This window comes from Balaenoptera borealis, assembly GCF_965194805.1.
Source record: "Balaenoptera borealis genome assembly, chromosome: 1".
NCBI classification, from domain to species: Eukaryota; Metazoa; Chordata; class Mammalia; order Artiodactyla; family Balaenopteridae; genus Balaenoptera; species Balaenoptera borealis.
The window spans coordinates 151030685-151047438 of record NC_138860.1 but is presented as its reverse complement, the minus strand read 5'-3'; the positions used below and the strand labels follow the sequence as shown (position 1 = coordinate 151047438).

The 16754-nt window shown below is 42.3% G+C and overlaps 2 protein-coding genes across 9 annotated transcripts in view; one reads left to right on the top strand and one right to left on the bottom strand.

The window, feature by feature from the left end:
* OSBPL9 (oxysterol binding protein like 9) overlaps positions 1-10042 on the top strand; it is a 181529-nt gene extending 171487 nt beyond the window's left edge. For all 6 annotated transcript variants that reach the window (XM_082370743.1, XM_082370742.1, XM_082370741.1 and 3 more), the window contains 9 exons: positions 1189-1360; positions 2659-2743; positions 3465-3575; positions 3817-3880; positions 4002-4142; positions 6007-6085; positions 6896-6987; positions 8953-9088; positions 9317-10042. In XM_082370743.1, the coding sequence (XP_082226869.1) occupies positions 1189-1360; positions 2659-2743; positions 3465-3575; positions 3817-3880; positions 4002-4142; positions 6007-6085; positions 6896-6987; positions 8953-9088; positions 9317-9391 (955 nt within the window). In that variant the 3' untranslated portion in view covers positions 9392-10042. The remainder of the gene's footprint in view (positions 1-1188; positions 1361-2658; positions 2744-3464; positions 3576-3816; positions 3881-4001; positions 4143-6006; positions 6086-6895; positions 6988-8952; positions 9089-9316) is intronic.
* A 335-nt stretch (positions 10043-10377) lies between these two features.
* NRDC (nardilysin convertase) overlaps positions 10378-16754 on the bottom strand; it is a 95143-nt gene continuing 88766 nt past the window's right edge. For 2 of the 3 annotated variants that reach the window (XM_082370256.1, XM_082370258.1), the window contains 7 exons: positions 15379-15426; positions 15027-15079; positions 14525-14608; positions 12632-12722; positions 12247-12363; positions 11170-11259; positions 10378-11006 (listed from right to left, as the gene is read on the bottom strand). In XM_082370256.1, coding sequence (XP_082226382.1) covers positions 10809-11006; positions 11170-11259; positions 12247-12363; positions 12632-12722; positions 14525-14608; positions 15027-15079; positions 15379-15426 — 681 coding nt within the window. In that variant the 3' untranslated portion in view covers positions 10378-10808. The remainder of the gene's footprint in view (positions 11007-11169; positions 11260-12246; positions 12364-12631; positions 12723-14524; positions 14609-15026; positions 15080-15378; positions 15427-16754) is intronic. The other variant, XM_082370257.1, reaches the window with a different exon arrangement.

Genomic DNA, 16754 nt, shown 5'->3' with positions numbered 1-16754 from the left:
GAAGTATAGCTAAAAAGCCAATAGATAAGATTAAATGGAATTCTAAAAATTCTAACTCCCCAAAAAGGAGGAAAGGAAATATAATGGAACAAACAAAAAAGAGGCCAAATAGAAAAATACCAAGATGATAGAGTTAAACCCAACTATATCAGTATTACACTAAATGTGAATAGCATACACGCTCCATTTAAGAGAACAGTGATTGTAAGACTGGATAAAAAAGCAAGATTCATCTGTACGCTGTTTGCAAGAGAGAGACTTTAAATATGAAGACACTGATTAGTTAGAAGGATGGACAGAGATATACCATGCAAAACACTAAGCATAACAAAGCTGGTGTCACTGTATTAGTATCAAAGGATATTTTTTAAGACAAGAAATATTAACAGAGACAAGTAGGGATATTTCATATGATATGATGAGACAATTTATCAAGAATAAATAATAATCCTAAATATGTAAAACAGCTTCAAACTATATGCAGCAAAAATTGACTGAAGGGAGAAATAGACAAGTACACAAACAAGGTTGGAAATTCCTCGGGAATTGATTGAGCAGCACGCACCTTCCCCCACCCCTCTGAAAATCAGTGAGGCTATAGAAGGTCCAATTGACTTTTCTAAAACATTACCAAACAATGTGTATAACAGTCTTTTTAAGTGTAAATGGAACATTCATCAAGATAGACCATATACTAGGAAGACTTAATAAATTGAAAATAATTGGAACCATATGGAATATGTTCACTGAGCATGAAAGAATTAAATCAGAAATCAATAACAGAAATATATCCAGAAAATCTCCAACTATTTGGCAGTTAAACAATGCACTTATAAGTATGAAGTTCTGGAACAAGCAAAGCTAATGGTCTTAGAAACCAGAAACAGTGTTTGCCTCAGGGTAAGGGTTGGGGATTGCTTGGAAAGGAGGATGGGGAAACTTGGGGGTAATGGAGATGTTCTATATCTTGATTGCATGGTGATTAATTAAATGGATATAAGCATTTTTTCAAATTCATCAAACCAAACAGTTAAGACTGGTGTGTTTAATTATGTATATTATATTTCAATTTTAAAAAGAGACCGAGGTAGCTCCTGGTACTGGGCCCTCTTAGCCTGGCTTAGGGTGGACCATGCTGAGGGTGCTGTCAGAAAACAGGGTGTTAAATTTTGTCTTTCTCCCTTGCAGTATTAGTGACCAGAAGGATGCCAGAGACCGAATGGTTCAGGTTGTAAAATGGTACCTCTCAGCCTTTCACGCAGGAAGGAAAGGATCGGTTGCCAAAAAGCCATACAACCCCATTCTGGGCGAGATCTTTCAGTGTCACTGGACATTACCGAATGATACTGAAGAGAATGTGGTGAGTTCTCCACTGACATTTTAAATTACCTTAGTATTTAGATACTTAGTACTTAGCTTTTAGTGTACTGATTCAAGATTTCATTTTATTTGGAGGCGGATAATAATGGTAAAGGCACTGATCAAAAGATTACCACCCGTAGAAGAACAGTGTTGTTGGATCAGCATATTTTGAACACAGTGAGCAAGGAGAAAGAGTGGTGTGAGATGAGGATAGAAATTTAGAAATCAGATCATGCAAAGTCCTCCTGGACCATAATGATAATTTTATGGCTTATCAGGAACTCATTTTTGCTTTGAAAAGGTCATTATAATTATTTTGTGAAAAATGAATTGGAAAGGGGCAAATAGAAGCAAGGAGACCACTGAGGAGGCTTTGGCATTATTCCAGGAGAGACATGGTTGATTCAAGCTATATTTTGGAGGCAGAGCTGTTAGATGGATTGGGCAGGGTGAGGGAAAGGGGACAGTCAGAGATGAATCCTTGCTTGTGGGCTTCAGCAGTTGGTTGGTGCCATTTACTAAAGAGGAAAAGATTGGATTTGGGGAGGGAAAAATCCAGAACTCCAATTTGAAATATAAAGTATGAGGGGTCTGTTAGACATGTAAGTGGAACTGTCAAGTAGGGAGTTAGAATTTAAGAGTCTGGAGTTCAAGGGAGAGAGAGGTCTAGGATGGAGACGGGGCTTTCAGAGATTTTAGCGTATTTAGAAGGCACTTAAATCCCTGGGATTAGATGAAATCATCTAGGAAGACATCTAGAGAAGAATAGTTAACTGAGACCTGAGCCACAGGGCTCCAATATTTGGGGGTTGATTTGAGGAAAACAACCAACATGGAAGACCCAAATAAATGCTAAAAGGCCTCTAGGGGTGAAAAAAATAAGCCCCTGGCCCACAGTGGCTTTCACATAATAATCTCTCCTTAAAAATAACTCTGTATTTTTCCCTTTCCGAATGACACATTACATGTAGTCCTTTCCTGAAGACAGAAGCAATGTGTCTGTTCTTGTTCATATTGCAGACATTGATAAGTCCCTGTTCTGTGGCAGGCCTGGCCCTGAGTTAGGCACGTGTCCTTGCCTTCAATAATGTCTTAGTCAGAGAGACTTAGGGAGACTGACACAAAGCAGTAATTCCAGTAGTATAAGTGCCTCAAGAAAAGTATATATGAGATGTTTTGGGTGTGTAGAGGAGGGAACAGTTAACCACCTTGGGAGGCAGAGACTCCAGTTATTAGATTCTCTGCACTGTCATTTGTTTCCACATCAAAAGAAAATGATGTTATATTTACTTGCAGGAGCTAGTTTCAGAAGGACCAGTTCCCTGGGTTTCCAAGAATAGCGTAACATTCGTGGCTGAGCAGGTTTCCCATCATCCACCCAGTAAGTTACAGAGCTCCTCGGCAGTAGCCACTTTCAAACTGTTCTGTCTAAAGAGGGTCATAAAGAGCTCCATAACTGAGGCCACTGTACGGTCAGTTTTATGGCCACCTGTATCTTCCCAATCCTGTGAGGATTGGTTCCTCATATCTGTTCCTGGTATAAGTTCCAAAGACTCTATTAGGCTTCACTGCTTAATTATATATAAAAAGAAGGGATTTGAGAAGCCTTTAGTGCTTCTGAAGTCATCTTTCACAGCATGAGCTGTGCTCTAGTGATCCCAGCAACTCTGAAGACAGTTTATATAAAAAAGACGTAGTTTCTGCACAGTATATTCCTGGCATAGTGGAAAGAATGTGTGTCCTCCCGTGTTATTTGCTGGATGCAGCATTAAGACTGGTAATACTGGATGGGCCCAGGTTGGGGCTGGGGCAGGAACATGCTTGCTGACCAGAAGAACAGACAGACCCTTTGTTTTTAAGCCTCTGGGATTGATCATAGCCTCATGGTTTAGGGAAGTTCCTGCCCACATGGTCCTGAACGGTTGCTTGCATTGGGGGAAACAGGGTATAAAAGGCAGGTGGGTAATTCCTGACTACATTCAAGGCTGTTCTTTGAGGGGTAAAGGATTTTCCCCATGCAGCCAGTTTTTTCTCTGGGTGAATGGAGTTGGAGAGGGGAATATGGCTATGTAGTGCACTAATTGAAAACAATTTCTATTCAGTTTCAGCCTTTTATGCTGAGTGTTTTAACAAGAAGATACAATTCAATGCTCATATCTGGACCAAATCAAAATTCCTTGGGATGTCAATTGGGGTGCACAACATAGGACAGGGTAAGTCTGTGGGCTTTTGGTGGACTACAGTGTTAATAGAATTTTATGTCATTCTAATATGTGCTGGACACCTATCTAGTAAGAGTAAATGGCCCCAGAAAGCCAGTTTGGATATCATTGTTTGCAGGGAAGCATGTGTATTGGCGGTGAGAGCAGGGGTGGGATGCAAGATTGATTTTCCCTAAACTGAATGGAGATTCCGTCAACTACTTAGCTGAAATTCCATCCCTTGTCTCCACAGGCTGTGTCTCGTGTCTAGACCATGATGAACATTACATTCTCACATTCCCCAATGGTTATGGAAGGCAAGTAGAGCTGTGTGCATTCCTCTGATTAGCAAGCAGCAGACCCTGCTGTTCCTTAAGCTGTGCCCCTCCTTTCTTTCCTCTGAACTGTCAGCCTTACCTGAAACTTTTGATTTTGCAGGTCTATCCTCACAGTGCCCTGGGTGGAACTAGGCGGAGAATGCAATATTAATTGTTCCAAGACTGGCTATAGTGCCAATATCGTCTTCCACACTAAACCTTTCTATGGGGGCAAGAAGCACAGAGTTACTGCTGAGATTTTGTAGGTATTTTGTTTTTCTGCTTCGGTACTTCTGCTTCTCTGAAATACTTTTCCTTTTGTCTTGAACTGTAACTCCCATCAGGAATTGACCATTTTAATGATTCTGTCTTTGTAAACTTACTTCACATCTTGTGTGTCATGTCTCTTCCTGAAATCCCATCTCAGAAGGAGACCTAAAATCTGGGTTCAGAACAACCTGAGGTCATTGGTGGGATTTCCTTCCTAGGAACCTGACTTGCAAATGGAGAACTGAGTCTTCCTGGATCTCCTAGCTAACCCAGATGATGGGTGCCTGACTCATTATTGCTGGATTGGACCATGAGCTAGCCCATACGGTAGACCCTGTGACTCCCACCGAAGTGTCTCAAAGCCCTCATAGTCCTTTTTTCTGTGCCTTTGCTGGGGAAAAACAGTAACCATCACATCTTTGCTTGGTTCTGTTTGACACTCTAGGATCAGATGAAGACAGCTGTGCTGTCTGGGTAAACAGTCAGTTGGGTGGTTTAGAGGCTGCCTAGAAGAGGAAAATCTGTAGGACTTTCTCTGACCTCAAAGGCCTTATTGGGAACAGTGTTGCAGATGGAAGACACCGGATTGGTTAACCAGTTTTTTAGGGAGATAATTTAATTTGGATGACAGAATCAGCTCCAAAAAAATCTTGAGCAGGGCAGGACGGGACCACGAACACAAGATGTTTACTAAGGATCACTGTAAAATCCAAAATATTACTGCAGTCAGAAAATACGGGCAGAGGTTAGGGAATAGCACAAGTCACCACAATAGTGTGGCAGCTCCCCTAAAATAGGCAGGTGGGGGAAATAGGATGTCCAGAACAAAGACCTGGGTGGGCCTGCTTCTCAGAATTCCTTAGAGGCAACCAACCAGCACCAACAGGAACTGCTAGCAGATTTTTTGGCCAGTCACAGCGACATATAATAGACTGCCTTCGGAAAGAGTGCTTGGTGCGCTTTTCAAATTAGGGTAATGTCTAAATATTATGAAAATAGTTTTGACCTTAAGAGGGTCTTGGGAAGCCCCAGGGGTCCCCAGACCATACTTTGAGAACCACTGCACAATAACCTTCTAAACCTGGAATCCTACCATTTTTCTTTCCCTTTGTCCTCCTTCACACAAAGCACCAAGTCATAGAGGAAGCAAGTTTCAGTCTACTGATAGCAACTTCATCCATCTACCCTGTGTATTTTTCTCTTTCTGACCTCCTAGCCTCTTCCTATGTCCATGCCTTGCCCTTCCTAATCTGTCCTTTGTTGTAATGCTTATCTTCTAAGTTCCGTACCTGCCATACACATCACTGTCATGTCCAAGTAAAACCTGTTGGGGCTTTTGAGGAAGGGATCCTTGCTTAGGAAAAGAGGTAAAATCGTTTGACCCAGAGGTCCCTTTCAGGCTGAAGATGAAAGCCTGGTCTCCAGCATTGTATCCTTAAGTGAAGCCTTCTCTGACCCTCATCCTAGCAGTGTTGCCCTTGGTCTCCAGTGCTCACCTGAACTCACCACAGCACTTGCCATCCAGAATCTCAATAGCAGTGTCTCCCCACTAGACTGTGAACAGCTCGAGGGCAGGGACTGTCCCTAGTTTGCCGTGGTCCCAGCACCTAGCGCATCTCATACCCGCAGTTTCTGGGATCTTGAGTCTATTAGCATCTTCTTTAGGGCCCTCATTCTTATAGTTGGCTCTGAGAAATCCAGTTTTATTAAGCTGCCTTCACCAACGACTTCACAGTTGCTCTTCTGTGTTCTGCTCTGTGTAGGTAGGCCACACTAACGAGATTCTTTGGTAGAGAAATTTCAATTTGAGACTAACACAAATGTTTGTGTTTTTTTGTTTTTGTTTTTTAATCTAGTTCTCCAAATGACAAGAAGTCTTTCTGCTCAATTGAAGGGGAATGGAATGGTGTAATGTATGCAAAATACTCAACAGGGGTAAGAACCTGTGTTTTGCCACTTGTTTCAGGCTTCATTGAATCGTAGCCCATCCCTTAACTCTGGCTTCCTTCATCTGGAAATTTAACCAGGATGAGCTCTAATGCCAGCTCTTCAGGGCAAGCCTTTTCCTTCTCCCACCTCTTACCTAGCAGTACAGGTAGTAGAATGATTTTTACTTTCCTCTCTCCCCTTAAAATACTCAAGAATAATATATGAAAAAAAAAATGCTTGACACCATAGTAAGCACCCAGTAAATGTTAGCTATATCATTAGAATGTATGGTATGTGTGTTTATAGATAAAATGAGGTGCTAAACTATTAACTCATGTGTGTTTGTATGTACACAGTTTGATTTTGTCTAAGAAATGTATTAACTGCCTGGCATCAAGGATACAGAAATGAGTAAGATAGTCCTTGCCCTCAAGGAACTTGCAAACTACCTAATTAAGGTAGGAGGGAGGTGGTATGGCATTAACAGGAGGAGCCAATGAATTGGATTTTGGACTCAGAGAATTTGAAATTTAAAAAGCACTTCAGAGTACTTAACATTAGGATTAGTTGTCTAGCTCTCCAAGAGATTACATCCCAAGCATGTAGCACATAGCCACATTGAAACTGTCTGTTGAATTGAGCATTTACCAAGACTTAAAGCAAACAATTATAATTTAGGCTGAAGATTGCATATGGAACTCATTGTCTACATCACTAACATGTGGGATTTCATGATTAAATCTGTTGATGGGAAGAGTTGACTTTTCCTTGTAGAACAGTGTGAACAATAAAACATCTACCTCTTCTGTTTTCTAGGAAAATGTAGTTTTTATAGATACCAAGAAGTTGCCTATAATCAAGAAGAAAGTGAGGAAGTTGGAAGATCAGAATGAGTACGAATCCCGCTGGTAAGGAGATGACATAACTAGAGCTATTGCAGCAGTGCTCTTGCTATTGGCCAGGCATAGGTGCAGGGCTGGGTTGTAGAGACTGTATAGCAGGGTGTAACAGAGCACAGACTGAGTTTGAATGCCTGGGTTCATATGGAGCTCCACCACTTGCATTGTAACCATGACTGTAAGCTGCCCTCTCTTTGCCTTCTTTCCTGAAATGGTAACTACCTCAGCATTGTTGTAAGAACTAAATGAGAAAAACAGGGAGCCTATGTATGATGCTTGGCATATAATATGTACAGAGTGTATGTTGACTTATCACCATCTTTATGGCTTGTAAGAGATGGTAGTGAGGTCCCAACTGAGATCATATATATATCAAAACATCTTTAGGGTCTCTTTTTTTTTTTAAACATCGTTATTGGAGTATAATTGCTTTACATTGTTGTGTTAGTTGCTGCTATATAACAAAGTGAATCAGCTATACGTACACATATATCCCCATATCCCCTCCCTTTTGTGTCTCCCTCCCACCCTCCCTATCCCACCCCTCTAGGTGGTCACAAAGCACCGAGCTGATCTCCCTGTGCCATGCGGCTGCTTCCCACTAGCTATCTATTTTACATTTGGTAGTGTATATATGCCCATGCCACTCTCTCACTTCGTCCCAGCTTACCCTTCCCCCTCCCTGTGTCCTCAAGTCCATTCTCTATATCTGCATCTTTATTCCTGCCCTGCCCCTAGGTTCATGAGAACCATTTTTTTTTAAACACCTTTATTGGAATATAATTGCTTTACATTGTTGTGTTAGTTGCTGCTGTATAACAGAGTCAATCAGCTATACGTATACATATATCCCCTTCCTCTTGCGTCTCTGTCCCACACTCCCTAGGGTCTTTTTTGTTTGCAAGAAACTTTAAAAAAAATTCCATTTCTGAGTATTTCAGTATGTATCTGTAAAGGGACTTTTTCAAAAAAACACAAAAAACACCAGCCACAATATCATCATTGTACTTTTTAAAAAATCAGTTATTCCTTAATATCATCAAATATCTAATTGGTATTCAATTTTCTAGTAGTCTCAAATGTCATAATTTTCCCCCTTCCATTTGTACAGTAAAATCAGGATCTTTTGGTGGTATGAGGAATCATGCACTAAAGTCCTTTGTTTAGCATATTAGGGGATTTCTTAAGTGAAGAAGACCTTACAAATTATAACCCTGCCTGTGTCTTTAACTTGTTAACAGTCTGCTTGCCTGGACTGCCTGCTCATAGTTATAAGTGGAAATCTATAGACATTTATGCTCTGCTACTCACACAAGGGGAATCTTAGGATGTCTGCTTTTCTAGTTCCTAGGAGTCTTCACTTTAAAGTGTTGTTTGGACCAGCCTTGTCTAGTTATCATCTTCCAGGCCTTGAGAGGAAGCCAAATCTTCTACCCCGCCCTAAGCCTCTGCAGTGCATCTCTTGACCCTTATTCTCTGTATTCAAACTGCTTCTCCCAGATTTCGGTATTAATTCCAGGGGAGTCTTCATGAAATAGAACTTCTCAGCTCCTCTGATCTGATCTTACTATATACCCCTTTTGGTTTATACTAAGGGACACTGAAGCCCTAGAGAGGTGAACTGACAGCCCCAAGGTTGCATCACTAGTTAGAGGTACAGCCAGAAGTGGAATCCCAGTCTCAGCTGTTTTTTCTCCTCTGTTGTCCTAACCATATATCCAGCTTTCTGCCCATCCTGTATTTCCTCCTTTGACAACTAGCAGTGGAATCTTCTGAGACCACTTCTCTGTTCTTTACTCCAGTGCCCTGGTGTCAGCCGAAGGAGATTTATAGTCTGTGAACTACAGCATTTAAAGCCGTTTGACTTGTACTGTAGTTATGTTATATTCTAGATGGATCTAGCCTTTCATTCTCAAGACTGCTAACTCCTCTGTCCATCAAGTACTTATTAGCACCTTCACTTCTTTTCTTTAGCCTTTGGAAGGATGTCACTTTCAACTTAAAAATCAGAGACATTGATGCAGCAACTGAAGCCAAGCATAGACTTGAAGAAAGACAAAGAGCAGAAGCCCGAGAAAGGAAGGAAAAGGAAATTCAGTGGGAGACAAGGGTAAGCTTGCTTTGGAAGTCTGCCTCAGTCTCCCTACTGCTGTTCCCTGAGCTGTAACTCATTTGTTCATTTCAGTGAATACTGAAGTACCAAGTAAGCATGGTGATGAACGAGATGAACACTCATTTCAGTGCTGGGGGTAGGGGGAGCACATAAAATAATTAAAGGTATGATATTATAGAAGTACAGAGCAAGTGTGTAACTGAATTCTCCCCTTTTCTCTTACAGTTATTTCATGAAGATGGAGAATGCTGGGTTTATGATGAACCATTACTGAAACGTCTCGGTGCTGCCAAGCATTAGGTTGGGAAATGCAAGATTTGCTCCTGGTGACCCGGGCAGGAGGCACAGTGAAGTAACAGTCTTCCTTTGGGAGAACCTATTCACTCCCTTCTTATTGCAGTGGTTCCTATCTCAGGGATACTGGACTTTCTGATGCAGATGAACAATTAAAGCGAGAAAAGCTTCCCTTTTTCCTGTTCTGTGGCAGTTACAATGTTGACTTTGGTCTTGAGAAAAACTTCAGGTTTTGAAAACAAGATGTCTGCTCCTTTTCCAAATCCCACATTATAAATCCCAGTCTCAAACTCTGCACTCTAGTATTGCTGTTGAGATATACAACATCTGTTTCCTAGTTCATATAATCTTGGGTAATATATATATATATATATATACACACACACACACACACACACACATATATACATATATATAATATAGGTGATGCCAGATTTTTCATAAATACGCCATCTACTGTAAATATTGGTTCCTCTTGAGTTGTTTTAGAAAATTTAGCACAACGTATTAAAACCACGTGTTAGGAAATTTCATGGTCTCACCTACAATAACTTTTATTTTGGAATTGAACTATTATTAAATTGTATCCAACTCTGGACTACAGTTTAATTATACTCAGTGCTTCTTAAGGCTTCATAAAGTAATTTTTCCAACCTTTTTTTTTTTAGTGTGTTTCTTTTATTATTTTTATGATTAAACTTGAACCCAGTTATTTGGCAGACTTGAATACAGGAGCTAGCTTTTTACAGGGACTCTTGAAGTAATGAAGGGGTCCATCCTTTTCCTTCCTTAGGCTCTGTGTTCTGTCTTTAGCCCCCACAATGCTATTCGCAAGTTTTAGTTGAACTCTCAAGTAGTACACATAGGGCTACCGACATTTTATCCAAAAATATTTTATTGCCTTAGAGAATTTGGGAAGAATGTTTATTTTTAGATCCCCACCCCACACCGAAACAAAATATAATAAAAGGAATACCACAGCAGCAAATGGCTCATTCTGAAGGGCAATACAGAATTACCTTTATTTTTAAATACATTAAAAACAACAACACAGGTATTAGTATTAGCACCTGGCATTTAGGTACTAAGAAGACATCAATTACATAGGGCCTCTGAAGCCTGTCATACAGAACTGGATTCTCAATCTGAGAGGACCAGGACAGGCCAGGGTGTCTCAGATGGCTCCTGCAAGCTTTTTGGTTACATTGACCCACCTGCTAATTTCTCTCTGCAGCTGCTATAGTAACCCTTGGTTTGTTAGTCACAACAGAAGGAGGGGCGGGGGGGGGGGGCGGGAACAAATTCTATGATGCCAGTGCAAAAATTCAGTGGAAGCCCTAAGGCAGTAGTAGTGTAACTAACTTCATAAAATTCAAACAAACACTTTTAAATACACAGTGCTTCAGGCCAATGAGACTGCAGTTTATTTGACTATTTTATGGTAGGGGAGAAGGTTAAGTCTTGATGTGAAAGCCCTGATATCAATAACGGGGATGGTACAATCTGTCAGCAGAGGAGAGGTTGGCAGGTAGGTTAGCTGCATCACTTCACAAGAAGAGTTTGAATCCTCACCGGAAGGGGTACCATCCTCTTCCGGCTCGTACTTCCCAAATCCAACAACCTGAAAGAGGCCAAAGACTTGAGGTGAGAGAGAATGCTGACCAAATTTGGGCAAAGACCTGTTTGTTAGGCTCTCTGATACCAATCTAAACTCAGGGAATGGTAAATGTGCTAAATGACAACCCTGGAAAGGACAGAGCTACAGCTTAGGTAACCGTACTCACATGAACGCTGAGCATTTTACTTCCTGGTCCTCTATGGGCCTTGAACCAGTTGACTAGGTCTGATTTTGAGAATGATTTCAGTGCTTCAATCTTAAAGGGGGAAGGGAGGACAGGAAAGAAAGAAAGCTATAAAAGACTAACAATGTATTTTCTGTAAAGATATTAAACATAACACCCTAGGCAGACCTCCTTGATCCTGCTTTTTGCACATCGTTTTATTCTTCCACGTTTCAGCTGGCTCCCAACCTTCTGGAGAAGGATAAAAATGAGCCTCTGACACACCTCCATGTTTCTTAGCAATGACTGACCCTGGCAGGTAGCAGATGGTGTAATTACAGCTGAGTACTGTACGCTGAGCCAAACCCATCACACCTTAGTGTCACCTCTCAGGTACATGGTAATGGTACACTCTGGCTTCTAATAGGAAAACCGCAGAACCTCAAGAGCTGGGCTAACTGAAGCCTCTTGTTAAATAACCCCTCTGCTTCAATGTCCTTTGGTAATTCACCACATAGGGTTATAGTATCAGAGCTATGGATTGCAGTGCCCAGAGCTCTTTTTCATGGGATTTATTACTTTGGGCTAGAATTTGTCACAAAGACCTATACACAGAATCCTTAAATCTGGGGAAGGAACTCCATAAAATTGAGAACCAGAAGTTCTCAATTTTCTTTAAGTAGCAGAAGCCGTTTTTCTCCCAAACCTTACAGGGAACCTAAGTATATAATTAAAAAAGTGAGAAAAAAAATGTATATATATGCATAACTGAATTACTTTGCTGGACAGCAGAAATTAACACATTGTAAATCAACTATACTTCAACTTTTAAAAAATGGATCTGACTGAAATTGGGGGAGCAGAATTAAGGATTAGCAAGCATCCTGCTCACTTGGCCACCTAAGGCTCTAGAGAAGCCAGTCTGGAAACAAGATTTGATCAATCACATCAAGGAATGGGCAAGAAAATAACTTGCCCCAGGTTTCTCTTCCACGCAATACCAATTTGCTTAGAATTGTGTCTCCTGCTAAATCAGGAGTCCCTTTCAGTGCTGTCTTACTCTGAAAACGGTGTTACTACCTCATGGGCAAGGCGGTCAAAGAGATACTGCTGGGTCACCACTTCGTTCCAGTTCCTGTCCACCTCCTCCCCAAGGTGGGTGTCCTCGCACTCCTTCAGCTTGATCAGAGCTGTGACCTGTTACCATCAGAAAGAGACACCCTCAGCTGTGGCCTCACACCAGTTCCCTCAGAACACACTTGGCCCTGTCCAGTCTGCTTTGTGATGGACCTGCCAGCATGATGGGGAGGGATGAAGCTGGGGAGACATGGTCAGATTAAGGGGCGGGGGGGCTATAGAGCTCAAGAGCCAGCCAGCATACAGCACTGTTAAGACTGGTGTCTAGTTGTCATGAGGGCTTGGGTGGGCCAAGGAACAAAAGACCAGGCCAACACAGTAAAGTCACCTGGGTGTTGAATGCATCCTCAGTGAGGTTCTCAATCTTCTCCTCGAAGCTAGAAAGAAATTCTTCTATCTTCTTATCAACAACTTCAGAGCTGAAACAAAACACCTTCAATTACAAGTCATCAGTGACCAGGTCTCAAGCAGAAGGCAAAGGAGAGAATCAGGGCTAAGGCCTATTTCCAGGAAAGAGGCTGAAGTGATACCCTCCCCCAAGCTGTGGGAGGGAAGGGAACGGTGACGAACGCTACCCCTACCCCGCCTCTAGCCCAGTTTCCTGGTATCCTCACAGGAAGCAGTAGACAGCCATGCTGACTGTTCCAAAGCTGAGAACCAACAAGGCCTTGTATTGGGTTGGCCCAAAGGTTCGGTTTTTTTCCATAAGATCGGTCTAGTAGCGCTTAGTTGTCTTTAACTTCATTCAAAACAATTTTTTTAGATTGTATTGTGACAGCTGTCATATCAGTGTGCATTTAAAAAAAAATATCAAAGTTGGTGAATTTTTGTGTAGCCATTTTAATATTGAAGATGGAAGAAAAAAAAGCAACATTTTCGGCATATTAAAAACTTAACTGAAACGCAAAAACAAATCTGTGCAGTGTATGGAGAAGGTGCTGTGACTGATCGAATGTGTCAAAAGTGGTTTGCAAAGTTTTGTGCTGGAGATTCTCACTGGACAATGCTCCACGGTCGGGTAGACCAGTTGAAGTTGAGAGTGATCAAATCAAGACATTAACAGAGAACGATCAACGTTATACCACAAAGGAGAAGGCCGACATATTCAAAATATCCAAATCTAGCATTGAAAATCATTTGCACCAGCTTGATTATGTTAATCGCGTTGATGTTTGGGTTCCACATAAGTCAAGCGAAAAAAACCTTCTTGACCACATTTCCGCATGCAATTCTCTCCTTAAACGTAATGAAAACGTTCTGTTTTTAAAACAGTGACAGGCAATGAAAAGTGGATACTGTACAATAATGTACAGAGATCGTGGGGCAAGCGAAATGAACTACCACCAACCACACCAAAGGCCGGTCTTCATCCAAAGAAGGTGACGTGTATATGGTGGGATTGGAAGGGAGTCCTCTTTTATGAGCTCCTTCCGGAAAAGCAAACGATTCATTCCAACAAGTACTGCTCCCAATTAGACCAACTGAAAGCAGCACTCGACAAAAAGTGTCCAGAATTAGTCAACAGAAAACACATAATCTTCCATCAGGATAACGCAAGACCACATGTTTCTTTGATGACCAGGCAAAAACTGTTACAGCTTGGCTGTTTAGTTCTGATTCACCCACTGTATTCGTCAGACATTGCACCTTCGGATTTCCATTTATTTTGGTGTTTCCAAAATTCTCTTAATGGACAAAATTTCCATTCCCTGGAGGACTGTAAAAGGCACCTGGAACAGTTCTTTGCTCAAAAAGATAAAAAGTTTTGGGAAGATGGAATTATGAAGTTGCCTGAAAAATGGCAGAAGGTAGTGGAACAAAAGGGTGAATACGTTATTCAATAAAGTTCTTGGTGAAAATGAAAAATGTGTCTTTTATTTTTACTTTAAAACTGAAGGAACTTTTTGGCCAACCCAATACCTTGCTTGTAGCATGAATGCCAGGTCGGGCATCTCTGCCTTTCTGGTCCTCAGATATGCCTGAAGAGAGGAAGCAGTGGCAAGCCCTGCAGTCACCATAAGACTTGAGTCAAGCCCTATGGGCCCACTCCTCATACTTACCATTGGTAAGTCTGGGATCAGGCCATCTATGAGCCAACCCCTGCAGCTGTGACTAAATGGGAAGCAAATGGTCAGAGCTGCCTGAGGTTTAAGGATGCAGTCCCTATTCTCTGTGCCAAGAAAAATAATAGTTGGGCCCATCTACTCACTCGTTTACTCACTTGTATTTGGTTGCCTGAGTCCCCACGGTGACAGAGAATCCTAGAATCCCAGATGTATTCCTACAGGTAGGGTAGACATGGTACCTACAGCCAGAATGAAAAGTCCTATGAGCTCAGGTGGTCACCTAGGCCCTGTCCTCAGAGGCACTAGAGAGGAGTGGGAAGGGTTTCTGCTCATCCTTACTGGACCCGAAGGTCCTGGAAGAGGATCCATAAATGTGTACATGTAGTTTACTCTCAGGTTAGAGTATCCAACCCTCTCCTGAACTGTGGACCACAGGCTAGCTTTTTCTCTTGCTATTCTTGAAGCTTGACCAAACTGAGGGCTTGGTCATAGTCCAAGATGCAATTTCCAGAAGTTTTGACCAGTAGGTATGACTCTAAGGCATGAAAGGACCAAAAAGCTCTGAGAGATTGCTCAGTCAGGATATCTGATAAACTTAAGCCTGCAAAGTAAGCCCCAGATCTTATTTGAGCTCAATTTTCTTGCCAGCAGACTTACCCAAGGGTCTGCTTGGTTCGAAGGAAGTCAAAACAAGGCTCTTCCATGTGCATCTGTAATTCAACATACCATCAGCTCAACTCCTCCCAGCAGAGAAACTTCCATTTCTTCCCCCAAAAGTGTTACACGTGATCCCAGAGTCCAGCCTCCCTTACTGCCTTCTTCCTAAATCGCCCAGGCCCCCTGTCCATGCTCATACTGGGTGAGAAATACTAAATAACCATGTCACCTACCAATCACAGATCTCTGACCACTCCCAAGTCCCTAGCCCTCAGGTAGAAAGGCCAGAAGGCCAGTCCTCACAGTGGGTCAGGGGCTCATGAACATCGTGACTCTCCTTTATACAACTTACCACAAGCAGCTCCATAAGAGTGTATTCTTTCAGACTCCTGGCACCTGACTGAAAGAAAAAGCTGATCTGACCAACTGAAAATCCAATGGCTTACAGAGCTTTTTAATAATCCAGCTATTCTCAGCAACCATTTATTCAGGTATTCAGAAGAGTACTATCCCACTCTTCTCTTCCAAGAGTTTATCATACCCTCTTGCTATACTTTCTGCCTTCCCACAAAACAGGAGATCTGTGAGGACAGGAATCATGCTTGATGATTTGTATTCCCAGCCCTAGCACAGAACTGCAGGCAGACATGGAGGTGAGTCGAATAATCCCTGACCTGCCAGCTCCTGCCCAAAGAACCCAGAACTCCTGCCCAAACTAAAATCAAGTACTTGCAGTTCAAGGTCCTAAGGAGGAGGGCAGGAAATGTCTGGGTAACTGGACCTATTCCTCAGATGGAGAGGATATGAATAGGAGCTTCTGCAGCCACACACACGGACCCAAAACCAGTTGATAAGAAAAATGCATAAGAGGCAGATACCACACTTGGAGACCACATCCTGGCTGTCCTGGAGACTGGCAAAACAACAGGATGAAAGAGGGCAGGAGGCCAACGAGCAAGTGTTGCCAGGGCATCCCAGTCAGACTCGTGCAGGCTCCTCTGATACAGACTCATTACTATTCCTTCCTGCATCACCTGAGGAAGCTGAAGCCTCTGTGCCCTGCAAGCCCTGTTTATCAGCAACAAGATGCCCTGTATGCCTCTGAAAGGATTGCAACAAAACTATTCAAAACCTTGTATCAACTTCCTGTTCAAAATGCTCTCTGTGAGGAGGGAAGTGGTTCCCCAAGGGAAGCAGTTTGTATTAGAAGCTAGTGCTAAGAGGTGATCCATGGAAAGCACCTCAACAGACTCCGTCTTGCAATACAAAATCCTGCCTGAAACTGGAGAAATACTACTCTCTCTGGGTTAAGCACCAGAAATGTAGACAGGGCTAAGCAGGGCCAGGTCATACCATATATGAAGTTTGGGACCTGGTAGTCATTGCAGCTTCAAATAAGCTGAGAACCTGGGAAAAAAAACCCAGGTAGCTACAGCCAGAGGAAGACAGGCTCTACAGACAAGCTGGGCCTCTAGGGAAAGATTCAGGCCCAGGGCCAGAAACACAGGAAAAGAACAAGGTGACGGTGAAGCCATGCAGCCCTGCCCAAAGTTCAGGCCAGGAATCTTCACAAAGCCAGACGGAGAAGTGACTTCCTCATGTAGAAAATCCAGGACCATAGCAGCAGCTATAGGAGCCCCAGAGTTTGGGAAGTCTGAGATCAGCCTAGATAGACACAGGTCCCCATAGTCCTAGAAGCAAGTATGACTAACCACAGGCTAAAGTAGT